Below are 24,935 nucleotides of genomic sequence, written 5' to 3'. Positions count from 1 at the left end.
TGATGGGCCAAAGCTGAAGGGAGGGGCAAGAGGGCTGGAGACAGGCAGGAATGATCTACCCACACCCCACTCCACCCCTTTTGGAGAATAAAAGGGATCAACCATTATCAGAAGGGCAGGCTTCCTTCCTCCCCACAAGCTCCCCAGAGTAGACTATACCCTGCTAAAAGAGTAGGGTACTGGAGGTGGGGCTGGGCAGAGGAGAGTGCTGTACCTGAGAGAGAGGTCGGCTGGGCAAGCGTCATCCAGCTGAAGACCAGCAGTAGCCCCACAGACAGGCCTGTCAGCAAAGGGCCTGGCCTCCTCTGGAAGCCCATGAGAGGTCACCTCCACCTCAGCCCTGGTCCTAGAAATCCCAACATCTCTATTTCTAAGCCATGGCTGCAGGCAGTAAGGAAATAAAATCAAAGCCCCAAAGCACCATTAACACAAACCTGAAGCTTCTCTGTCACAGACCTCTAGAGAGAGATGAAAGTGACTGAGTTTCTATCTTCTATTGGAAAATGGGAGGATTGTGGCTCCAAGCTGCCTAAGGTTCTCTAAGTTGAAGGCGAAAAGGCTCAGAAGGCTAGAAGACCGAATGAGGAATGAGAGAGAAGTTAAGCCATTAGCCTGAAGAACAGACAAGCATTAAGAACCAAATATGTTTCTCTCTATACACTCTAAACTTTCAGGCTGCCATGGAAGCCATGGGAATTCTGATTGTTCCACTTCGGGCCCCAGAGACCTCAGTTCCAGCGTTTGGAGCTTCCCTCTCTAACTTCTGCGTCATGGCAACCACCAAGACTAGCTGAAAAGCAAGCGTGAGTGCTCTCATTAACTTTTCCCTTGAGCTCTCATTGACCCCAGCTACCAACCAAAGTATAAAAGCTACCAATCTGATTGGAGTATACTTAGCAACCAGCCAACCCCATTTCACAAGAAAATCTCTTCCAGGGTCTCCAGGTCTCTCTTACCAAACCTCATACTTCACAGATGCTGTCTGCTGAGACAGGGAATTTCTCGAGAAGGCCAGAGGCCACCAGCCAGCAGTGTTTTGTTGTTCCAGTGTCTACTGAGGCCTAACAACGTCATGCTCCCAGAACAGCAGTGACAACACTCATAAGGGGCCCACAGCAGTGCCTGGGGACTGAAGCAGGAACCCTCACGGCACAAGAAAGAAATGCAGATTTTGTTCCCAGCGCCTGACAGCAAAGAAGACAGTTCCTGCAGAAACAACACGGCTGCCTGGGAGCCTAAGTCTGAAACAGTTAGGGAGGGCTCCCAGTGCAGGCTCCAATTTCCAGAAGGTTAAGCACTAGGGTCTTCTGGGCCCAAAGGTGAGGCTCCCATGCCCACAGCAACCAGGCTATTCTTGCAGGGAGAACTATTTTTATAAATTTATTTATTTTATTTTATTTTTGGCTGCGTTGGATCTTCGTTGCTGCACGCGGGCTTTCTTTAGTTGCGGCGAGCCGGGGGCTACTCTTTGTTGCGGTGCGTGGGCTTCTCATTGCGGTGGCTTCTCTTGTTTCGAAGCACGGGCTCTAGGCATGCAGGCTCAGTAGTTGTAGCACGCGGGCTCAGTAGTTGTGGCTCGCAGACTCTAGAGTGCAGGCTCAGCAGCTGTGACACATGGGCTTAGTTGCTCCGCGGCATGTGGGACCTTCCCGGACCAGGGCTCGAACCCATGTCCCCTGCATTGGCAGGCAAATTCTTAACCACTGCGGCCACCAGGGAAGCCCAAGAACTATTTTTAGAGAGCTTTGAGAATTTTCAGAGCATCGACAGCTTGAAAATTGTTTTGTCATGGCGGGAGAGGGCCCTCCTGGGAGAAGCTGTCTCTGGTCCAGAGGCTAGGTGAATTGCCCTTCCTCCAAGTTACCAGTCCCCTGTGCCTTCCTGCCCTGGACACACTGTGAGGCTGCTGTCTTATGTCTTGTCTGTTTTCCTCCTTCCCCCAGGATGTGGGTTCCCAGAGCCAGACCATATTCTTCTTGCACCCTCAGCAAAGCTCACTTAACCAGGGGCTGCGATATTGAGGGCAGCTTCCCACGCCCAGGGCCCTCACGTCAGCCGCAAAGAAACTCTTCTGGGTCGACTCCACAATCGTTGGGCCTCCGCGGCGCTAGGGGGCGCTGTGGACGCTCGGTCCACGCTCCCTGGGCTCCTGGGGCCGAAGTCGCCCGCGCGATGGGCTCCGAGGCGGCCCAGCTGTTGGAGGCTGCTGACTTCGCGGCTCGCAAGCACCAATGGCAGCGGCGGAAGGACCCCGAAGGGACCCCCTACATCAATCACCCTATCGGTGGGCGCGCCGCCGGGGGAGCAACGGCTGTAGCATCTAGGGGGTGGGGACCGGGAAGGGAACGCGGAGGGCGTGCACCTCATCGAGCACCTAGTCCGTACCAGCCTTTGTGCCAGGCACTGTTCGTGACTCACCACAACCTGGGGCGGTAGGCATGATTGTTCCCTTTGTACAGTGAACACCAAAAAAGAGTAAAGGACTTGCCCAAGGTCACCCAGCTAGTGAGGGGCCACATCTGGCTCTACAAAATTCACAACACACCGCCCTGGGACTCCCTCCTGTCTGACTTCCTGCTTTGCCCCGTCAGGTGTGGCTCGTATCCTGACCCACGAGGCAGGAATCTCTGACATTGTGGTGTTACAGGTAACTTTCCTCCTCTGCTAGGAGGCTGGGGTGCGGGTCAGGGGCCCCATTCAGCTCTGGGTTCCCCTTGGCAGGCATCACAGGACTGAGTGGGAGCCTGTCCCCAGGCAGCCCTGCTCCATGACACGGTGGAGGACACAGACACCACCCTGGATGAGGTGGAGCTGCACTTTGGGGCACAAGTGCGGCGTCTGGTGGAGGAGGTAACAGATGACAAGACTCTGCCCAAGCTGGAGAGAAAGCGGCTGCAGGTGGAGCAGGCACCCCACAGCAGCCCTGGGGCTAAACTGGTGAAGCTGGCAGACAAGCTGTACAATCTGAGGGACCTGAATCGCTGCACCCCAGAGGGTATGCTCCTCCACCTGCTCTGAGGGGAAGGGGAGGGGTATCCACCTTCTGAAGGCACAGCTTGGTCACTTCCACTGAAAAAAAGCCCGGGTGTTCTTGTTAATTCCCTAGACTAATCTTAGTAGACCACTCTGATCTTCTTTCATACACTAGAAATGCAGTAGTTGGGCAAAGGGGGAAGTTTTCAGAACAAATCCTTCCATCAGGAACTCATCTCACAGCCCTGCACCAAGCCCTCCAGGAAGTGGGCAAAATCCAGTGCCTTCCTGGACGTCAACATGAGCAGTTTTCTGTCCATTCTTATGCAGGATGGTCCGAACACCGAGTCCAGGAATACTTCGAGTGGGCAGCACAGGTGGTGAAGGGGCTTCAGGGGACAAACCAACAGCTGGAAGATGCTCTAAAGCAGCTGTTTAAGGAGCGGGGGCTGCAACTCTGAGCAGTATTTGGAGCCATCCAGTGGCACAGACTCCATCCTTGCCCAGGCCAGAGAAGATTCATACTTCAGCCTTTCGGTGCCTCCCGAGCTTCCTCCCTGGTTCGCTCAGCCCAGATATTAGAGACCAAATACACGTGTCCTTTCTCATTCTGAAGATCTGCCAACTAAGCTGAGCCCCAGATTGTGGGATGATGTGCCCCATCCATTTCTAATGCATTCACTGCCCTTCTCCAGGCCTTGGGTCTGATTGCATGGTGGGATCTCTGGCCCCTCAGGGACTTGGGCTTATATATAAACGCTAGTTCAAAAGTCATTATGCAAAATAAAACATTTGGATAAAGCTTTGAGTCGCTGCTGCTCCTTCTCCAGCCTCCCCAATGGGGAACCGATGGGGGGAGGGGGGGATACCTGCCCTTCAGTAGGGCAGGGTTCCAATTGTGTGCCCCTGGGAGAGATCCCTCAGGTTGAGGGCCTCAACCCCTCGGAGACTGGCTTCCTTATCAGTAAGATAGGTTGTGTAATTATCAGGGTTGGATTATGTGACGTGCCTGACACACAGGTATTCAAAAATTGGTAGGCTTCCTCATTAAGAAAATTGGATGGGTTGACAGATACACTGGAAAGGAGTGCCAACCTGCTTACCGGCAGCTCTTGCTGAGCACGGGAGAGTCCCCAGAAGCAACACGATAGGGCCGGTGGGGGACTGCGGGTCCCTCAAACCCCGGGTTGCAACGGAAACTTGCCGAGGTTTGCAGCCCACCCCCAGTTTCACAGTCATCACATCTCGGGTTCCTTTGGTTGCTAAGCGACAGGAACTTCCGGGCGCTTCGGGAAGTGGCCCGGGAACTGACCCACCCTTGGAGCCCGGCGTTGGGCGGGGTCTGGGTGAGGGGGCGGAGCTTTTCAAGGTGTCCGCCTGAAGGGATCCCCAAGTGATCGGTTTTTTGGTCGCTGCTGAGCAGCTGAGGCCTATTAGCCCACTTGAAAAGGGTACATCTGTGGGGATGAGGAGGTTGTTAGGTCAAAGGACACTTAGTGGTCACGAGGTGCTTGATGTTTTACAAAACCTTTTCACATGTGTTACCTCATCTGTTCTTTATAATAACCAGATGAGATAGGCAGGGTAGGGATTATTGTTCTCATTTTACTGAGATGAAATATGAAGCTCTCAGAGGTGAGAAGACTTGTTAATGATCAACAAGACCAGAATCCCTCTCTCTTTTTGCCACACTGCTGGGCCTTTTTAACCAAAAATGACCACAATTGAGGTTAGCTCCAACCACACTGGACATAGTAAAGATCAAGTCTGAAGAGACTAGTGGATCTGGATTATGAGTCTGGCCTCCCTAGATAACCTGTTTGATCTGAGCCAATACAGTGGATGTTTTTTTTATTCAATAATTTTTAAAAATAATCAGAGACTTTTGGAAAAGTTGGAAGTACAACATAAGTAACTTTTTCCCCTGAACCATTTGAGATTAACTTGCTGACCTGATGGCCTATCACCCCTAAGTACTTTAGTATTTGGACAAAGAAATTCTCCTGTATAAACCAAACTACAACCATCAACATCAGGAAATTAATGTTAATAAATGACTACCCTAACTCTCCGATTATAGGGGCTTCACAGTTTACTTGTATGCTTAGTTTGGCTTTTGCTGGGCTGGGAATCAAAAGGTTTACTTCCGGCCTAGAATTAGAATGACAACAAAGAGATTCCTGGCCACTCCGAGGATCTGTCCCTAACTGGTCTCCATTTCTCTGGAGCTGCATGGCCTCGTCTTCTGTTCATGGCTGTAGCTGTTCTCTCCATTCTTAGTCAAAGGAGATTTCCTCTTGTTTCGAGTATGACCATGCTTTTACATTAAAAAAATATATATTTATTTTGGCTGCTCCGGGTCTTAGTTGCGGCATGCGTGTGGGATCCAGTTCCCCAACCAGGGATCAAACCCAGGCCCCCTGCATTGGGAGCACGGAGTCTTAACCACTGGACCACCAGGGAAGTCCCTTGCTTTTCCATTTTTCATATTTTGTTTAGCATTCTTAGGCATTAGGAGTTGAGGGGGCAGCAGTACAGGTGTGCTTACTTATCTAGTTTGAATGCAAGTCCCCAGGCATTCTGACAAGAAAACCTGTCTTTCCTCCACTGAGCTTCTTAGGCCTCCACACCCAGTGCTGTGTCTTACATCTTCATCCCTGTCATGTTCCAAATGCCAAGGAGCCCTCATCCCCAACCCCACATAGGCTTCCTGTGCCTAGACTACCTAATTTCAGAGTTCTTTCCTTCCAGGTTTATTCTCAACTAGGGAGGTCTAAGTCAGAAGCCAGAATGGATGGACACTCTTTGCAGCACTTGGTCCTGGCAACTACTATGATCAAATCAGATTTCCCACTGACCCTAAGTAAAATTGAGGTTTGTTGTGAAGGATCTGGTCTCTCGTTTATCTTTTTTTTTTTTCTATGAGAATTGCTCCTTGAAGTGTTTGTACGCATTTTTGTTAGGGAGAAACAAAAATTTAGTTCAGATCTCTCTTTTGGATGGTTAGCCTCATTCCTACCACCCAGACTATGATTTCCTTTCTCTGTGAGGGCATAAGTGTCATTAGCTAACCACAGTGACAGAGAGTGTGGTAAGCAGGTCAATTTCAGGTAAAGATGCCACTCTCTCCACACAGGTCATACCCATCCCCTAGGCAAGCCAAATCAGAGCACTGTGTGGGCCTGGCCCAACCTGCTTGGGGGGACTCAGCTCTTAGAGTTTGAGTCTGCCTTTCTCTTCATGGTTCCAGCTGGCCATACAGCCCTCCCTTCTTCATGGAAACAGTATGATTCTATGGATGGAGAGTTGCAGAGAGGAACAGAATCCTATCCATTTCCGGTGGCTGAAGTTGCTTCTGTTATGTCCTGGTTCCATTTTATTTTATTTTTTAATGTATGTCACTGAAAATTGATTTGTTCAATAACCTGGTATTGATATTGCATACCGGAAAGAACATTTAATTGGCTTTGCCACTGACATAGGTGAGTTCATGTAACCTCTGTGGGTCTCAGTTCCTCATTAGTAAAATGAGAGGGTTGGACTAAATGGCCTCTATGTGCCCTTCTAGAACTAACATCATACATGTTTGTAATTGAAGAGAAATTCCGTATTACTTAACGGAGGATCTTGCATTGAAAGCAGGCCCTCTTGGGGCAAAGGGTGTCTGCCCCCTGGGCTCACTCTTTCCGCCTGAGTTCTCCCTTACTCCTAAGGTCCTTGATTATTTTTTTTAAGAAACACTCAAAAATAGCTTATTAGAAATTGTGTGTCAGATTATCAAATTATATTGACACAATGATTTCTAAGTTCTTTCCAATTCCAGAGTATGGTTTATAGGTTAATTTACTTATATTCTTAACTCCAGGCATGGATCTAAGAAACAGACCAACACTTTAGCCTATGGTCTCTACAAAGGCTGTAGTTTTCTGCACATCACATTTTATAAACTGAATTACATATACACATAATTTAATTTTTAAACATTTTTGAACTGGAAAGGTGCATTTTTCTACAAAGGGCAAAAGAGATATCTTTTTTCCTACTTGATACCATAAAGGGAAGTCTGTCAGAATGGAGATGGTACAGTTATCAGAGTTCATAAGACAATAATACCTTCAACAAATGGGATCTAAATAACTGTAAAATTGAGTGTCCTTTAAGAAATGGAAGCTGAAAAGTATATTCAAAATATTTCAATCAAGCACAAGTAATCCACTTTCCTGAACTGCAAACACCTTCTCAAGTATATATAAGGGATCCGGTTCCGGTTTTGATGTAACCCTCAGAACTGTGAGGCCTCAGGGTCAAAGCCCCGTGGGAAACGGTTGCTGCTAGCCTTAAAATAGCAGGCCCCTTTCCAAATTACGTGTGCAGAAGACTCACCTGGGAGCTTGATAAGAATGCAGATTCTTTGGCCCCTCCTCCCAGAGATTAGTCCAATAGGTTCTGCCAAGGAATCTGTCTCTCCTCTCGTGCACTAAGGGAGGGTTTTTGTTTTTGTTCTTGTTACTGGTCTGTCTCCGGGATCCGTGGCTCTGCCGCACAGATGCCCATTTCAGCCTGCAGGCTGAAGGAGGAGCCCCAGTCAGGGCAGGCCAGGAAGCTGGACTTTCAACAAGGAATTCTGGTGATTCTGGACCACACCTTGAGCAATGCTGCCTTATGGAGTTCTAAAAGGCCAGTGTGTAGGAGTAAACATTTCAGTTCCTGGCAGATGAATAACTTCACTGCACATCTAAGACCTCCAGAGAGAACAGCCTTTATTCTGCTAATTTCCTCAGGGGTTCACAGATTCTCCCTTATCATTTGATTACAAATTACATTATACTTGCAAATAACACCTGCTATAGTGTAACCGCTTAGAATCCTTTACTAATATGATTATAGTTCATATTTACTGAGCTCTTATATGTACCAGGCACTGTGCTAAGCACTTCACACTGATAATCTTCATTCTTTCACTATGATATAGACAGGATTCCATGCGCTCTGGCCTGGTGCTGGCAGCAATGCCCTTGGATGACCTGGAAGAACTCAGCTGGTCACTGCTGGATCTTTAGATCGCTGCTTAGCAGGCTCCAGTGACTTGCTCCAAGGAGCCCAAAGCAAGCTATTCTCCTAAAGTAACTGTACTCACCAATTTTTGAAGTGCTGCAAATATTTTCTCCCAAATCTGTCATTTGTGTTTTAAGCTTGGTGGTTTCCATCATATACAAACTTCCAATATATTTTTGGTGGTAAAATGTTTATCTTCTCCCTTATTATATCTTTTAGGTTTCATGTTGTTTAGAAAAGACCTTCCCACACCAAAGGTATAAAAATATCCTATATTTTCCTCAGTAATTCTGTAATTTTTTTGTTTTTTCTCTCTAGAGCTAATTTTTGTGGAAACTGTGAGGTAGAGAACTCTTACTTTAATAGATAGGCAGTTATCTTAAAGTACTCTTTATTAAATCGTCCATCTTTTTCCCACTTAAAATACTCCTTGGGTCCTGTACCAAATCCCCTCACACCTGGGCCTGATGCTAGGCTCTCCCTTTGGTTCCAGCAGTCTGATCCCACTCCAGGTCACACTGACTGAACTCAGGGTCAGTCAAGAGTCCCCTGGGAAATCTCGTAGGACAAGTGTCTTTTACCCACCTGAGCACCACCGTCCCGGACTCACCGTCATTCAGAATTTTCTTGGCATTCTCACACATTTACTCCTCCAAATGAACGTTAGAACCCATTAAATTCCAAAAAGTATCCAATCTCACTGGAATACACTGAATTTATGAGCTGATTTGGAGAGAACCAGAAGCTTTATAGAAATGTGATGTGCCTTGTTTGCTCTGTTAAGGTCTTCAGCTGATCCTGTTGGATTGTACAGGTCGGCCGTCCTGTAACCCTTCCTCATCTCTCTCATCTGCCACACTGCAGGGGTTAGTAGTGCCAGAACACAGCTAAATAACAGTATGTCCTTGACTAATTTCTGACTTTACTGGGAATGCCGGTGGTATCTGACTCTTTAGAATGCCACTGACTGTTGGTTTCAGATAGAGACACCTTTATCTAGGTTAGGATGTTTCTTTGTAATCTTAACTTACTAAGAGTTTAATAAGGGATAGATTTTAAATTTTACCAAATATCGTTTCAGCGTCTCTAGAGACTATCATAAATTTTTTTCTAATAATCGAAGCTGCAGTGAAGGCTAATGAGCAGCCACGGTGCCTCCTAATTTAGTGTACATCTCCTTAGTCCCCGCGCCAGGAACTGAATACTTCTGTCGAAGGATGAACAAGGCGAAGCTTCAGGGCTGACTGTAGGAATGATGACGAAAGCTTTCTTGAGCTGCCCACCGCAAGTTGGAGGCTTCATTTTCTTTCCGGGGAAAGGAAATATGCCCGATCAAACGCCCCCATGATGGGAAGCAGCCCTTCGGGACAGTGGTGTACAGAGTGCAGGAACCAAAGAGGAGTCAAGTAGGGTGGCCTCTGCCACCATTCCACAAATAAACACACAGACCAAGTGCCCAGTCTGAGATGGGGTTTTGGTACCTGAAGTGTCCTATGACCTCCAGTCATGACAGTCTTCACGAGTCCTTCCTGCCACACTGCAGCGCCTGGCCAGGGCGTGAGGGTCAGGGAGCACTAAGAGTGGAGCCGTCACAGAAAGCAGCGATCCCTTCTACTCCTCCACCCCACTGCTAACTCTCGGTCCCCAGCCCCCTCCTCCTGGCATCGCTCTACTCCTGCTTGTCACACCAGGACATACAGTCCTTACACAACCACAGGACTCCCCTAGAGCCAGCTCTTGCCTACTGTGACCCTGACGCTGGGCTATGACCCACTCAGGCTCCCCTGCTTCTCCTCCATCCCATTCAGGGGAAAGGATGGGTGCCTGAGCCTGCACCCAACTAGGTGGACACGCACAACCCAAAGCAGAGGCTGGCACCACCCACTCTGACCAAGGGCCTTCTCTCCTACATCTCACTGGCGCCTGCCCGATCCACCCAACGCTGGGCTGTGGGTTGCCCCCGAACACAGAAGCAAAGATAAAGAGAAAATGAGGGCAGAGCCCAGTCTGTCACAGTTCTGAGAGGTAGATCAGGACAGGAGACCCGGGGTGGCTTGTCCAACCCGATCTTATGTGAAAAGGCCGTCTCTGTGGATGAACTTGCTCTTCAGGCCACAAGAAGCCCTAGCCCAGGCGGAGGCGAAAGGTGGCGATCTCCATGGGCTCCAAATAGATGTCAGTGCTGTTGGAGGGCGAGGCCAGGGGGTACAGCAATGTCAAGGAGGTTGGCTGCAGGAAAACCACATCCAAGCCACGGAAGAGGCTCCCCAGGGCCACCTGTGGGGAGGAGAGAAGGCACAGGGCAGTGCTGGGGCTGACACACCAGATGCTGCTGCTCTTCCTCTATATAACTTGTATGAATCTCACAGAAGCTATGGGCCTCTCCGCAGCAAGGTGCCTACATACACAGGTGAGTCTGCGCAACCCTGAAGCCTGTCCACAGACCTTAGGGGTAGGAACTGCTGCACTGAGCTGTGAGCTCTTTGAGGAGAGGGACCATGTCTTTTGCGGTTTTATTTATTTATTTTTTGGCCGTGCCATGCGGTTTACGGGATCCTAGTTCCCCAACCAGGGATTGAACCTGGCCCAAGGCAGTGAAATCACTGAGTCCTAACCACTGGGCTGCCAGGGAACTCCCAGCGGGGACCATATCTTGATTCACTTCTGAATCACTGGTGCCCAGCACACAGAGGCATTTATCAGTGCCAGCCTTTGCTGGCTTAAACAATGAACAGAGTATGATGGCTCTTAGTTTTTAATTCCTGGTGTTTCCATTTGTTTGACAGAGGTCCGTACACATGAAACAGAAGTTCTCCACCTGGACACCTTGTCTGGAACTGGCCCCTCCCAGGCCTCAGAAGCTTTGAAAACACATGTCAACAGCTTCTCCCTTGCTCTCCATTAAGCCCCAGAATAACCCTGCCACCTCCCCCCTCACTGCCGCCTCACCAAGCTCGCAGCTTGCCATCCCCAGTGCTCTGTTTCCCTTGCCCTCCTCTCCCTTCCCGCACCTGGGCCCTGCTCACCTTGCCTTGGCTTGTGGTACAGTTGAAGCCCAAGTTCTTGGCCTCAAGGCCACAGTCAAAACCCTTGCGGTGTAAGAGGAGCGCGGTTTCGGCTGAGGGCAAGCTATCATCCTGGTGACAGACACACAGGGCAGTGGGGAGAGGGGGGTCTCTGCAGGGCTCACAGGTGTAGCAGCACCTCTGCCCGGCAGGCAGGGCTGGGACGGGGAGGAGTCTGGGCGAGGAGGGGCAGGGTCCGCCCCGGAGGGTCAGCACTGAGCGGGACACTCACCTCTGCCTGGAGCGTCCGCAGGTTGAGCAGGTGGAAGTCACAGGGCAGAGAGGAGGCCAGAGGACGAAATGAGCACAGAGCAGGGCCTGGGGGCTGCCTCTTGGCCACGGGCAGGGCGAGCACAGGGGTGTTCAGGTACATGGAAGTCAGGTGACTGAGGAGGGACGGGTAGCTGGTAGAGGGGCCATCTTGGACCTGAAAGATTGGCCCGAGACGTGGGTGAGGAAGTGGAATGGGGGGAGCAGGAGGATAAAAGCACATCCAGGTCAGTTTCTTTGGAGAGAGCTTCCCTGATGTGTCTGGATACAAGGGGTGCCTGACTCCAGGACTCTTTCAAATGCGGTCACTTCCCACCTCACACAGCTTAGGAAGGGCTACCTCACCAGGCCAGCGCTCCTCTAACTATGGAGGCTTTCTGCTTCCACAACACCATCGTGAGTCACACACTCCCATAAGCAACATCTCCTGTCACATAGAGATTCTCAGTGCAGGGAGAAGAATGGAAGACAGACAGACAGATGCATCACCATGGAGGATGGGCCTCTGATGGAGAAAGTCTCTGGGGCAACCCTGCGGCTTCAAGCTCGACCCCGTATCCACAGCACCAGCCCTGATGCTCGGGCCCGGCAGTCCCGACAGCTGTGCTGACTGAGGACTACTCCTTAGATGGCTGACCTAGACGTCACACTCACGGGCCTAAGCTGGACGTTCCTCTACGGCGGCTACTCTTCCATATTCTGGATTTCTCCTCTTAGCACCACCCACCTTCCTACTGTCCAGAATCCCGCACTTCCCTCAGCCACGATCTCCATTCCCACCTCGGCAGTGTCCTCACGTCCACCCCCGGCTTCTCCCTCCCATGGCTCATTTCAAGCCACCAAAATTTCCTGCTTGAACAGCCTTTAAGCTGTCACCCCTACCTCCGGTCTCCCTGAAGATCCACCTGAGTCCCTGCTGTGGGAGTGACATGCTTAGGGCAAAGTCCCAACAGTGTTCTCCCAGCTCAGATCCCTCACTGGCCTCCAGGAGGAAGTCCAGACTCTTCGCCAGGCACCGAAGGCCCTCTACAGTCTGCCCCAACCTACCCCCATGGCAGCCCAGCACTGGCCACTAGAACTTTCTGCAATGAGGGAAATATGCTATATCTGCACTAGCACAGCAGCTACTAACCACTTGTGGCCACTGAGCCACTTGAAATGTGGCCAGTTTGAATGAAGAATCAAATTGGTTACTGTGTTTTGTCTTAATACGTTTAAGTGGCCACACGTGGCTAGTGGCTATCACACTGCACAGGCGGCTCTGGTCTAGCCGAGTGAACTCACGGCTCTTCCCATTCACGTTCCTTCCTGCCTCCCACCCTGTGCCTCAGTTCAAGTGTGTAGGGCAGATCCCCACTCATCAAAGACGTGCGTGGATGACACCTCCTCCAGGAAGCTGTCCTTGATCCCCTTGGCCCACTAAGTTCTCTCACTCCTCAGGACCAGTGGACATACCCCTTTTTGACCTTATATTTTCACACACATAGCTTGGCCCCCACCCATACTGACGAGTCAATTCCTAGAGCTCTGAGGCAGTATCTTATGCATTTGCGGCCCTCTCAGTCCTTACAGCATAGCGGGTGCCCAGCGGTTATTTGATGAGTGAATGACTGAGCCCCAGACAGGGAGATGGAGCAGCAGGCTCTGCAATCCACCAGCTCCAACTCCAGCTACAAAGAACTAACACTAGTTCAACACCCCATTGCTGGCCCTTACCTCTCGGTGCCCGCTCCTGCTGCTGTGAAAGATCAAGCCCCTAAACATGGCTGCCAGTTTGGAGAAAAAGCCAGGCTGGTGGGGGCAAAGAAAGCCATGAGATGAGCAGGGCAGGAGCAGAGCAGGTTAGAGGACGCAGGGGCGGGGGTGGGAGGGAAGGTGGGAGATGAGCACGAGGAGGGCACAGGCGACAGGGTGCTGTGGAGAGGGAGGTGCCAGGCTGCATGAGATGGAGCAGCAAAGCATCAGACTCGCTTCCCCACCAACCCGGGAATCAGGCCCTACTCTTGCTACCCTTGCCCACCTCTAGTACACTCCCCAAGCCCTAGGCTGGAACCCCAGGGCCACCCACGGGGCCTAGCCTGACCTGGCTCCCTAGGGGGAGGCCCAGAACTTACCTCCCTGCCCAGGGTTCGCCGTTCCAACAGGAGACGGAAATGGCTGCATGTTCTCTTGTTGTCCTTGAGCCCTTGGCCCAGGCCCCGGTTGTCGTCCTGCATTAGTCGCCGGTCCAAGATCACCTCCAGCTGGCCTAGGGAAGTTAGCTGTGAGCCCCCAGCCTGCCTGTCTCACCCCCAAGCAGACATCGACCTCTGGAAGCAGCAGCCCACCAAAGCCCCAAGGGAAGAGCCCAGGGAACTGGTTGGAAGCTGAGTCACTCAGGGCACAAAGCCGCCGTGGAACCTAGAGCTGGAAGGGGCTGAGTGAAGGACTGTGACCCTGGCAGTTCACTGCCCGTGCTCCGCGGCTCAGGAGTGGGGGCTGGCCCGGGTGCCCAGGCAGAGAACCATCTCTAGGCTGGCCACATACAACAAAGTGAGCAGCAAACACAACAGCCATCAGCAGCTGCTGCAGAGGCCCTGACCCAGGGCAGGTTTTCTCAGGTGGGACGGATTTTGTTGTGACTGGAACACACGCTTCCGGCCCTGGTTCTATGTGGGGACAGACTCCAGGTCTGCCTGCCACATCTGTCAAAAGGAGGGAGCAAGAGGACAGCCAGATGGCATAACAGGCAGAGGTTCAGATTAGGTGTTATTTGGGGTTGCCCTGCAGACGAGAGATGGCAAAGGATCCTTTGCTTTTTTGGCTGCACCGCACACGGCATGTGGGATCTTAGTTCCCCGACCAGGAATCGAACCCACGCCCCCTGCATCGGAAGTGTGGAGTCTTAACCACTGGATCTCCAGGGAAGTCCTTAACCTTTCCTTTCTATTAAAGATATGTCTGGGGGGACATTCCTCATGGCACAGTGGTTAAGAATCTGCCTGCCAATGCAGGGGACATGGGTTCGAGCCCTGGTCCAGGAAGATCCCACAGGCTGCAGAGCTACTGAGCCCATGTGCCACAACTACTGAGCCCGTGTGCCACAACTACTGAAACTGGCGTGCCTAGAGCCCGTGCTCTGCAACAAGAGAAGCCACCCAATGAGAAGCCCGTGCACCGCGACGAAGAGTAGCCCCCGCTCGCCGCAACTAGAGAAAGCCTGCGCGCAGCAACGAAGACCCAACGCAGCCAAAAATAAATTTAAAAAAAATAAAAATATGCCTGGGGAAGGGGCTCACTCAAAGCTGACATATGTTGGAATGAGGATTTTTCCCAGCATCTGTTTTTTTCAAGAATCTCTTGAGGAGCCCATACAGACGGCTCTATCTGCACTCCCATCACCCCAGCCCAGATTCTGACTTACGTAGTTCCTCAGTCTTTACCCTGAGCAACCACAGAAAGGCACACCAAATCCTAAAATGGACCCCTGGCATGTAAAACAATCGCCTGTTAGGGCACTGTTTTCCAGAAGGGCAGAGACCAAGGGAGGACGCTGGGCTGGGTTAAGAGTTTTACAACCAGAGTGATACTGGGCAAAGGGGCAACAGAGCCTCATGCCTTCCAGCAGGGAGTCAGGTCCCCACTGTGCTTGCCACCGGCCCCGCAGAGCCTAGACTGGGTACTCTTGGCTCAGTCCTGCACAAAGGCTCTGCCCCAAGGACAGACGACCTGAAGGCCTCAGAGGCCACTAAGTACAAACTGTTCACTTTACCCTGAGGCTATGGGAGCCACCTGGGATGGCCCAGTGTGACCAGCTCCAGGTCAGTCTCCTCATGTCCTCGTTTTGATTCTTTTTTTTTTTTAATTTATTTATGTATTTATGTTTGGCTGCATTGGGTGTTCGTTGCTGCGCATGGGTTTTCTCTAGTTGCATCGAGCGGGGGCTACTCTTTGTTGCAGTGCGCAGGCTTCTCATTGCGGTGGCTTCTCTCGTTGGGAGCATGGGCTCCAGAAGCGCGGGCTTCACTAGTTGTGGCTCGCGGGCTGTAGAGTGCAGGCTCAGCAGTTGTGGCACACGGGCTTAGCTGCTCCGCGGCATGTGGGATCTTCCCAGACCAGGGCTCGAACCCGTGTCCCCTGCATTGGCAGGTGGATTCTTAACCACTGCGCCACCAGGGAAGCCCTCGTTTTGATTCTTAACAATGTCATTCTCTTTTTTTTTGTCATTCTCTCTTTTAATGACCATTGGTAGGAAGGCAGGACGTATTTTTCTCCTTTGCTAAATATTTCATTATAACACTGACTACATTTTTCCAACTGTCCCTACTACCATCCCTGTCAGGAGAAGGTAGCTGCACACCTCAGCTAAGAAATCACCCTTCAATACCCTGATGCTTCTTGAAGGGATCCAACAGGCCACCCACCCCCAGTCACCTCCACAGCTGCCTCCACCAGGGGAGAGGGTGACAGCAGGTGTCTGCCTTCCTTTCATCTCCCACTGGTGTGTGACTGACGGACAGGAAAGACGACGAGGCCCACAGAGAGGACGGGCCTCGGTGGCGGGGATGGGCTTCTCGATCTTGCCCTCTCCCCCCGAACAGCGCCTGCTCCCCTCACCATCGTGGAGGCTGGAGACGCCCAGGGCCTGGGCAGCATGCAGCGTGAGGCGGCTCTGTGCGTCCTGGAGGCAGGCCATGACCGGCATGGGGTAGAAGTTGGCCTGCAGGGGCAGCTTCTTCCGATACCGCCGGGGCTGCACCTGAGGGGGCAAGGCCAGGAGATCAAGAGCATCCGGGCACCATTTGGGCCCCGATCACTCTTGCCTCCGATTCCTCCTGCTCTGTCAGAGCAGATCACCTGCCAGGGCCTGTGATGCAGGCAGTAAACACAGTCCAAGTTCTGTTCCATGGGGTCTCTGGGGCCCCAGGCCTGAGGCATCACCTGAAAGCCATTGAGGTCCGTGAAGAAGGTGCCCTGGCTGTCAATGTCTGTGTGGATGCGCAGGGCCAGCTCCTTGTTGACGTAGTCCCGGATGTCCACCAGGGATGACACGTCCAGAGACAGCCCCTCCACCCCTGGGCACAGGACAAAGGGAGAGGCCGAGTGGCGTGAGCCACAGCCTGAGAGACTGGGCTGGGAGAGGCTGTGCCCAAGCCCCGGGCAATTCCCAGCATTTCTGGCCAAGCTCTACTCCAAGAGAGTTAAGAATCATCCCCATCTCAAATGATATGTTTGTTGGGAACAGATGCATGAATAGACAACAGGCAGAAGGAAAAGCACGTCACAGCCCACGGAGCCCGCACCTCCTTCCCTACCTTCCTCTTCTGCAGGGCTCACCTGGCAGGTTATAAAGCCGGACTACCTGGTGAACGTGCTCATAGTAGGCCACCACCTCTGAGAAGAAAGGGCCTTCCGTGATGCGCAGCACGGGAGGGTCCTTGGGGACGTAGGGCTGGGGAAAGAGCAGGTGGCTGCTGAACCCACGGCACAGAGAGCAAAGCAGGGAGATGCCGGCCCGCAGTCAGGCAGGAGGACTTGTTCCCAGCAGGTCTGGGCTGAGAGCCCTGGCCAAGCCGGGCCCAGGCTCCCAGCGACGTTCCTCAGTCTCCCACCCGCCGCAGGGGCAGTGCAGGCGAGGCACCCTGGCAGCCAGGGTCGCCCTGGACGAAGGCCCGTGCCCTTCTTCCTGCCCTCCGCTCCTGAGGCCTCCAGGGCCTGCTGGGGTTTGCAGGGTGTCCGTAGGGTACCTTGGCCTCGCCATCAGGCAGGAAGAGGTAGGCTCCACTCTTGTCTTTGGACGAGCGGGTGCCATAGATGAGGAACTCCATGTCCACCCGCTGCTCCTGCTCCTCGTCCAGCCTTCGGATGCTCTGCCAAGAGACACAGCTCTGACCCCTGGCCCCACACCCGCGTGTCAGGCCCGCCCCCACGAGGGCGTGGACGAACTGCCCCCGAGGAGCCCAGCCCTGCTTTCCTGTGCTGTCAGCTCGGGGCCCAGACGGCCCACTCCCGGGTCCACCATGAGACAGGTGGCAGCACACTCGTGGGCCAGAGGCAGCTCGCACAACCCCCCCGACACGCGCGCCCTCCTCCGGCTCCCAGCCCCTGGCCCTTTACCTTGAGGAGCCCGGTAAGGCCTGAGAACCAGACCTGCATATAGCGGTTGCTGAGGGCGAAGTCGCTGGTGCCAGAGTCAATGATGCGTAGAGGGAACGCCTCGTGCCTGCTGACGGACAGCTGCCGCCCATGCAGGTAGACACGCACGGAGGAGGGCAGGGTGCGGGGCCCGTCCAGACCCAGCTGCAGCTGCAGCACGCCCAGGCCCAGCGCCGGCAGGCGGACGGGCACAGACACCTGCGGGCACGGGAAGGGTGAGGAAGCGTGGGCCACGGCATGGGTGTCAGTCTTGGAAGCAGGCCTGGGGTTCTGGCCCTGAGAGCCCGAGAAAGTCCCTGCACCCACTGGGGCCTCGGTGCCCTCCGCCCAAAGCGCAGGTGATGTTACTTGCCCCTCGTCAGACTTTCATGAGTCTCAAATGGTATTGGAAAACTATGAGATGGTAAACACACCTTAAGCTTTCGATAAATATTTGTTGAATGAACAAATGATGGGGCAACATAACTGCCATTTTTACTATTATCATACTATACCAAACTTCCCCTTCTTTTCAAGGACAAACTCAAAGCCCAGGAGTGACTGTTCTCTGGGCAACCCCTCTCCCCAAGACCCTGGTCCCCAACCTGGGGACTAAGAGGGCTGCAAGCAGGAGGGTGGGAAGCCAGTGTCCGTGGGCAGTGTGAGGCTGCGAGGAGAGGCCAAGGATCAGCACAGGGGGCTGAGGCCGGGCCCCACCTGCCAAGCCCCCGCCTCACCTGGTAGACGTCAGGGACCATGTCAGTGGCAGAGCTCCAATGCGCGCTGACCTGCACGGCCAGGGGCTGACCCTCCTCTGTAAGGACCCGCACCCGGGGTGAGCTGACCAGAAGGGACACCACGCTGAGCCGCTCCTGCTCCAGTGGGTTGAACAGCACCACGTACCTGTGAGCAGAAAGTAGGCTCACCCAGGAGGCCGCTGCTCTGGGGCAGTGGAAGCAGGAACAGTGGCCAGGCCAAGAATCCCTCAGTTGTTCGGCAGGGTGGGGGTGGGAGGGTGCCCAGAGCCAGGAAGGGGCTCTGCCTCTACGCCTGGCTCGGCCTGGCTCACCTGGGTGAGGAATCCAGCTGGATCACTGTGCGCTCTGGTAGGGCATCGTGATTTAAGCGGGTGTCATCCTGGAATGAAGTGGGTGGGAAGAAAGAACTATCATGGGGCTCGGCCTGACTCGGAGTCTTGCCTCCCCCCACCCCCCACAACGTGTCCCAGATGGGGACCAGCAGCTGCGCCAGGCACAGATCTTTCACTCCAGGACTGGGAAGGAAAAGAAGGGCAACGCCCTCGCACCACAGTTCTCGGCACAGGACTGCACACCAGAGGGTCCCCCTGAGCAGGTACAGGAGCGGGGCTCACCATTTGCAGGAAGGGCGACTCAGGGTCAAAGTGGTAGCTTTTCTTGTCCCCCAGCACCAGATAGTGAGCTGCGTTAATGATGACCTGCTTCAGGTTGACAAGGGAGCGCAGAAGCCTGGGAGGGCGGGCAGGAGAGGGACCATGGGAGAGGTGACCACTGAGAGACTGTCCACCTGCCAACAGGGCGAGCCCTTGGCAGGCCCGCCCACTGACTGCCTGGTGCATCCTCCCTTGTGGGACGGTGGGCCAAGGCGTGGAGCTGATGGGGAAGAGGAGAGGGCTCCCACCTGATCCCATAGTCCACAACAACTGCCTCCTTGGCAGTGCCAGTGATGGCGTCGTGGTGCTGGAAGAGCCCCAGTGTGCGCCGAGCTTCCGTGAGAAGGGCGAAGTTCGAGAGCGGGTACTGGCTGGCCAGTCCAGAGCGCCGGGCATGAGCCACAGCCAGGCTGTACAGAATCTCTGCCCCCCTGCCCAGAGAGAGAAGTCAGCCTCCTGCCATACAGCTCCCTAGGGCCCAACCTCACTTTGCAAGCGCCACTCCTCTTACTTTCACCCCTTCTCCACTTGTCTTGGTCTCCATGCCCTTCTAGTCCCTTCTGAGCCAATCCAGCCCCTCCTTAAACCCCAAAGGCTTACTCTATCCCTCCAGCCTGGAAGGGGGGCAGGTCTCACCGCAGGTGCGCTTCCAGGACGCGGTCCAAGCTCTTGTAGAAAGGCCGCGAAGTGTAATAGCCTGTCCAGTAATGGTCCTCCCGGTCCGCGTAGGAAAAGAAATCCCCGCTCAGCACAGGAAACCCTGGAGGCTGGGCCCCTGGCTCCACCCCTGTCCTCTTGTATAGAGCGTCAAAATAGTCGGAGAGGGTGCCAAACTGGGCCTGTGGGGACCCAAAAAACCCGCTTCCATCAGTTCCAGAGTCTTCTGGGAATTGTGGCCCCCCAGTGCTGCAGTGGAGGCTAGGTGAAGGGATGTTTGCCTATGCAGAGAGTAGTCACCATATGTCCTACCTTCTGGACCTCGAGAAGCTGAGGAACCTGGGAAAGAACTGTGACATAAAAGGGAAACCATGCCCAGAGTTGGGAATGAACCTCTGCTTTGGAGCAGTATCAGGGAGCGTGAAACCTCACAGGAAGGGCTGGGCTGCGGCACCACCGAGGCCCCCTCCCTGGTGAGTGTCCCTTCACACCTGCACATGGAGATCAGGCTTGCTGTTGAGGAAGTCGAAGAGCCGCTGGTAGTTGAAGAACTGGGCATCCCACTCCTGGGGCTTGTCATATCGGAAGTCGTCGCCCAGCGGCACCAGGAGGACGTTGCTTCGGAAAAGCCGGGACTTCTTCCTGTACTGGTCCAGGAGCAGGCCTGCCCTGCGGTGGGAAGGGGGACGGGCCCCACATGGAGTCTCACATTACAGGATCCTGAGCAGAGCCAGCCTGAGAGGAGCCCTCTGATACATCCTCATCACAGAGTCACTCGGCTTGCGGGTAGATACCTCATGGGGTGAAACCCAGTCCCAGGGAGCCCAGTGTTCTCCAAACAACTACAGAGTTCTTCCTGATGCGTGGTTTCAATTCCCTGGCCCCAGTTCTGCCCTTGGATACCACAAAGAACAAACCAGTCCTCCTTCCCCATGACGGTGCCTCAGACATATCCAAGATGTGCAAACATTCCCCTGCGCTTTCTCATCAGCCTCTGCAATCCCAGCCCCTCTATTTGGTCCCTACATAGCAGTTGAGAATCCAGTCACCAGCAGTTCTCTTGAGTAGCCCGTCTGCCAGGATCCCAGAGTGCGGGGCCCAGAGCAGAATACGGGAGTCCGGGGGAAGGCAGGCCACACCCCCTAGTCTGGCCACAGCTGCCGTGGGAGCAGCGTATGTTTATACAGGTATGTCTGGCAGCCCCCACTGTCACCCCACCATGCTGACATCAGTGATCATGTTTTCTGTGTGTGCGGCCCAGCAAGATCTTTTCTCATCCTGAACTTTCTTATTCTGTTTGCTGAAGCTAAGGGTAGAACCTTACATTTATCTAATAAATCTTATCTGGTTAGGTTCAACCCACGTCCGAACCTACTGAGATCTTTGGGGATCCTGACTCTGACACTCCAGCTTTGTTTACCACCAGTTAGTGATGCAGCACAGCCCTAGACTGAAGAGCCTGGACTTGGGGACCGGGCTACACCAACACTAGCTCTGTATGCACTAGCTGTGTGACCTTGGACAACTCACTTAACCTCTCTGGGCCTCAGTTTCTATAAAATGAGAATAACATCAGTACCTACTGTCATAGTATTATGAGAATTACAATGAATTGAGTGAATTAATATTTGCTAAACACTTAGAACAGTGCCTGGCACTGTTCTACATAAACATTTATTATTTCCTTTTTCATCCAAGTCATTAATGTAATTAACAGAGAAACAGAGATGTGTGGTATTAAAGCCTCTTTCTCTTTTTAGACCAGCCTGGTAATTGGCATGTTATGGGTGTTACAGTTCAACCAGCCAATAATGTACTTAGCCATGCTGGTGCAGCTTGTTCTGTTCTATTTCGCTCTCAAGAAAGGACTCCTCAAATACCACCTTCCCCTAGTTTATCATCCTTGTAAGCCTTTTAAAGGAGAAAATGAGAGCTTCCCTGGTGGCACAGTGGTTAAGAATCCACCTGCCAATGCAGGGGACACGGGTTCAATCCCTGGTCCGGGAAGATCCCACATGCCGCAGAGCAACTAAGCCCGTGCACTACAACTACTGAGCCCCCGTGCCACAACTACTGAGCCGTCGTGCCACAACTACTGAAGCCTGCGCACCTAGAGCCCGTGCTCTGCAACAAGAGAAGACACCGCAGTGAGAAGCCTGTGTACCACAATGAAGAGTAGCCCCTACTCGCCGCGACCAGAGAAAAGCCCGCGCACAGCAAGGAAGACCCAACGCAGCCAAAAATAAAATAAATTAAATAAATAAATTTAAAGGAGAAAATGAAGTTATCTCCCATGACTTGCTCTCTGTAAACCTGGCCTGGCATCTGTAGATCACAGCTGCTGCTTTCAGAAAAAGCATGCCTTAAAAGCCCTAGATTCTTGCTTGGAATCAGCATTTTGATTTCTGGATTATGGAAACAAAAGACCACTTTATTTCCCTTCTGGTCACGTGTTTCACCTCTTGGACATCATGGAAATTGGAGGATTGCAACATGAAAACCCGTTAAACTTGTTATATTCTTAAGGCCAGTCCAGTTCTGGCTAAATAATTGTTTAGCTCTCTCTTCATCCACCTTTTCCCAGAGGAGCTGATTTCAGCAACATCTTTTGGGGTCCCTAAGGATTCTCTCAAAGGGAACAGGTCTGTTTTCTCAGAGGCTGGAGGCTGTTGGGCGGGACGGAATGTGCATCTGAATGGGATTCTGGGTGCACAGAGCACTGAGGATCCCGGGTGACTTCAAGCCAAGGCAGGAGGCCTGAGCTTAATGCAGGCATACCAGACTGAAGGTTGTAAGGCACTGCATCTAATCTGAGAATTATTAGCCTCTGAGTCAGTCCACTGGCTCCAACAGTTTGTTAGGACACTGGAAAACATACTCATTTGGAAAAATAAAACCATTCTGGAAAACGTGGTTCCTTAGAGCCACTCACTGTAGTTTTCCAGGAAAACACAGTAAAGGAACTGTCACTGCAAGGGCTTTGGGCCTGAACTCACCAACTGAGCCCACCCCCATTTTATGAATGTGGAACTCGAAGCCCCCATGCAGCAGAGCCCAGACCAGAAGCCAGGTCTCCTAATTCCTCTGCAGAGTGAAAATGACATCACCACACCTAGTCCAAGTCTGGGAGCAAGTACCTCTCGGCCACGTTTGTATCTGTGATAGCCCGCGGCGGCACCTTCCAAGGGCAGTTGATGCGCCCCCCAGGCAAGCGCTTGAAATCAAACTGGCAGCAGATCTTGGGATCCGGGCCGCATGTATGGGGTACGTCATAGCTGTAGAAAGGCATCATGTGGCAGAAGATGTCTGTGCTGGAGTCTGAGTCTATAGAAAACACACCAAGCAGTCAACCCCTGGAGCTGGGCACAGGGATGCCGGGGGTGGGAGGGGATCTGCTCCAGCTAAAGGCGTGAACTAGACTTAAGGCTGCAGAGGACATGCAGGCCAATGGTCAGGACACAGGGAGGGCTCTGGAGCCCACAGCTCCTCCAGGAGAAGACAGTAGGCTCTACAGAGGCCAGAGATCAACGTGATCCCCACCTAACCTGAAGGAGAGAGCTTCTGACGGTCTGCACCAGTGTTTGTTGGTCTGCTCTAAAGGACAGATGGGTCTTATTTCTGATATCCCTGCCTTTTCCCAGTGGGAACCACTGCTGTGAGCCCCCTCCACCCTACCTGGCCTTACCCCAGGTCTGCCTCCACATGAACTCCAGGCTGTGGGTGGCAGCAAAGTGCTTCTTGATAGCATAATGTACCCTCTGAATCAGCATGCTGGTCAGGTTGGCACGGCGCAGCAGGTAAGGCATGGTGGGGCTGTATCCAAAGGGGTCCACCGCCCAGCCTGAGCGTGGGGTTGCACCTGGGCAGGGGCATGGAAGCCAGAGGCCTGAATGCCTCAAGGCCTGGCCTCCTGGCACAGGGGCCCCAGATCCCGTCTTGCCATCACACCACACCCACGCTGGTGGAATCAGCCTAGAAAAGAAGCACCCCCTGCCAATCCTTGTGCCTTAGAGCCCCTGCTGTCCTCTGGGCCCAGCTATGGGGGCAGACTCCCACTGCTGAGCCCGGACTCACCGAGGTTTTTCTCCAGCCACTGGTGTCCCTCAATGAGCTGGTCAATCAATGCAAAGTAGTGGGAGTTGGCCTCATCCGGCATTACCCAGCCACCTGTTGCAATCTCCAGCTGCCCGTTTCCCACCAGCCTGGAGTTAAGGACTCACACTCAGCCTGGGGCAGAGACCCTCTCCTCAGTCCTGCCAACCAGATGCCGGGACCTGTGTGTACTGGCCTCACTGAGCCAGTTCACCCAAACCCAGGACCAAGACAACACACATGCGCCCTCCTCTCTCTCCAGCCAACCTCCATGCTGTCCTGGCTCTGCTTATTCCTGGACCTCTGTCTGTGCTTCCAGGGGCCAGGCCCTATGCTTTCTCTTCCCTGTGCTCACACTACTTTGATTTCTCCTAACACCAGTGACCCTCAAATCAGTTCTTGCTTTCTCATTCCTGGCCCCTCTACCATCACTCCTCCTCTATGCCAAGGTTCCCCTTGCCTCTCCCTGACACCTTGGCACCTGCAGCTCCAGGAGAGGACTTCACACCCATCCTAGGGCCCAGAGGATAGCCCTCCTGCCTCCCCTACTGGCACTGGCCTTCGGACTGCTGCTCTCTTTTGGGCATTGATGTTGTCCCACCACTTGGCAAAGAAGGAGACTTCTGCCCAGATGAAGCGCCGCCGGGGGTCCTCTTGCAGCTTGGACACCATGTTGTTGAGAATGTGCTGGGTCTGCTCTGTGTAGTACTTGTCAAAGGTCTTGAGCCAGCCTGGGGAGCCAACATAGGGTCCCCTGAGGATGCCACCATCTTCTTCAACTGTCCCGCCCTTACCTTTGCCATCAGAAAGCCCACCCCAGACAAAGCAATCTTAAAAAAAACAGAGCTGGGAGGAATCAGGCTCCCTGACTTCAGATTATACTACAAAGCTATGGTAATCAAAACAGTATGGTACTGGCACAAAACCAGAAATATAGACCAATAAAACAGGAGAGAAAGTCCAAAGATAAACCCATGCACCTATGGTCAACTAATCTATGACAAAGGAAACAAGAATATACAATGGAGAAAAGACAGTCTTTTCAACAAGTGGTGCTGGGAAAACTGGACAACTACATGTAAAAGAATGAAATTAAAACACTCTCTAATACCATATACAAAAATAAACTCAAAATGGATTAAAGACCTAAATGTAAGGCTGAATACTATAAAACTTAGAGTAAAACATAGGCAGAACAGTCTCTGACATAAATCACAACAATATCTTTTTTGATCCACCTCCTAAAGTAATGAAAATAAAAACAAAATTAAACAAATGGGACCTAATTAAACTTAAAA

At 52.7% G+C, this 24,935-nt stretch overlaps 2 protein-coding genes across 8 annotated transcripts in view; one reads left to right on the top strand and one right to left on the bottom strand.

Annotated features, from left to right (window-relative positions):
• The first annotated feature begins 2,117 nt into the window (after window positions 1–2,117).
• Window positions 2,118–4,004, top strand: HDDC3 (HD domain containing 3). The gene is made up of 4 exons (XM_007108349.2): window positions 2,118–2,284; window positions 2,592–2,647; window positions 2,755–2,995; window positions 3,304–4,004. The coding sequence occupies exons 1-4, from the start codon at window positions 2,173–2,175 to the stop codon at window positions 3,432–3,434; spliced, it is 540 nt and encodes a 179-aa protein (XP_007108411.1). The 5' UTR covers window positions 2,118–2,172; the 3' UTR covers window positions 3,435–4,004.
• A 2,864-nt stretch (window positions 4,005–6,868) lies between these two features.
• The window catches only part of MAN2A2 (mannosidase alpha class 2A member 2), a 22,676-nt gene continuing 4,609 nt past the window's right edge, over window positions 6,869–24,935 (bottom strand). The window contains exons 6-25 of one of the 7 annotated variants that reach the window (XM_028495041.2): window positions 24,197–24,368; window positions 23,620–23,747; window positions 23,231–23,404; window positions 22,683–22,869; window positions 20,037–20,214; window positions 19,525–19,727; window positions 19,137–19,319; window positions 18,850–18,964; window positions 18,547–18,614; window positions 18,215–18,380; window positions 17,460–17,696; window positions 17,090–17,212; window positions 16,680–16,794; window positions 16,284–16,417; window positions 15,960–16,101; window positions 13,478–13,611; window positions 13,080–13,154; window positions 11,326–11,520; window positions 11,055–11,117; window positions 6,869–10,305 (exon numbers count right to left, since the gene is read on the bottom strand). In XM_028495041.2, coding sequence (XP_028350842.1) covers window positions 10,153–10,305; window positions 11,055–11,117; window positions 11,326–11,520; window positions 13,080–13,154; window positions 13,478–13,611; window positions 15,960–16,101; window positions 16,284–16,417; window positions 16,680–16,794; window positions 17,090–17,212; window positions 17,460–17,696; window positions 18,215–18,380; window positions 18,547–18,614; window positions 18,850–18,964; window positions 19,137–19,319; window positions 19,525–19,727; window positions 20,037–20,214; window positions 22,683–22,869; window positions 23,231–23,404; window positions 23,620–23,747; window positions 24,197–24,368 — 2,945 coding nt within the window. In that variant the 3' untranslated portion in view covers window positions 6,869–10,152. Of the gene's footprint in view, window positions 10,306–11,054; window positions 11,166–11,325; window positions 11,521–13,079; window positions 13,155–13,477; window positions 13,612–15,959; window positions 16,102–16,283; window positions 16,418–16,679; window positions 16,795–17,089; window positions 17,213–17,459; window positions 17,697–18,214; window positions 18,381–18,546; window positions 18,615–18,849; window positions 18,965–19,136; window positions 19,320–19,524; window positions 19,728–20,036; window positions 20,215–22,682; window positions 22,870–23,230; window positions 23,405–23,619; window positions 23,748–24,196; window positions 24,369–24,935 lie in introns of those variants that run through there. The other 6 variants (XM_007108347.4, XM_028495044.2, XM_007108348.4 and 3 more) reach the window with 6 other exon arrangements.

This window comes from Physeter macrocephalus, chromosome 11 (assembly GCF_002837175.3).
Source record: "Physeter macrocephalus isolate SW-GA chromosome 11, ASM283717v5, whole genome shotgun sequence".
NCBI classification, from domain to species: Eukaryota; Metazoa; Chordata; class Mammalia; order Artiodactyla; family Physeteridae; genus Physeter; species Physeter macrocephalus.
The sequence above is the reverse complement of the archived record's forward strand: the minus strand, read 5'-3'. Positions and strand labels throughout refer to the sequence as shown.

Bases quoted from the DNA above. Each gene is read 5' to 3' on its own strand.
- HDDC3 (XM_007108349.2), top strand. From the start codon at position 2,173: ATGGGCTCCGAGGCGGCCCAGCTGTTGGAGGCTGCTGACTTCGCGGCT. The intron at 2,285-2,591 runs GTGGGCGCGCCG...TTGCCCCGTCAG, and splicing joins CTACATCAATCACCCTATCG to GTGTGGCTCGTATCCTGACC. The intron at 2,996-3,303 runs GTATGCTCCTCC...ATTCTTATGCAG, and splicing joins GAATCGCTGCACCCCAGAGG to GATGGTCCGAACACCGAGTC.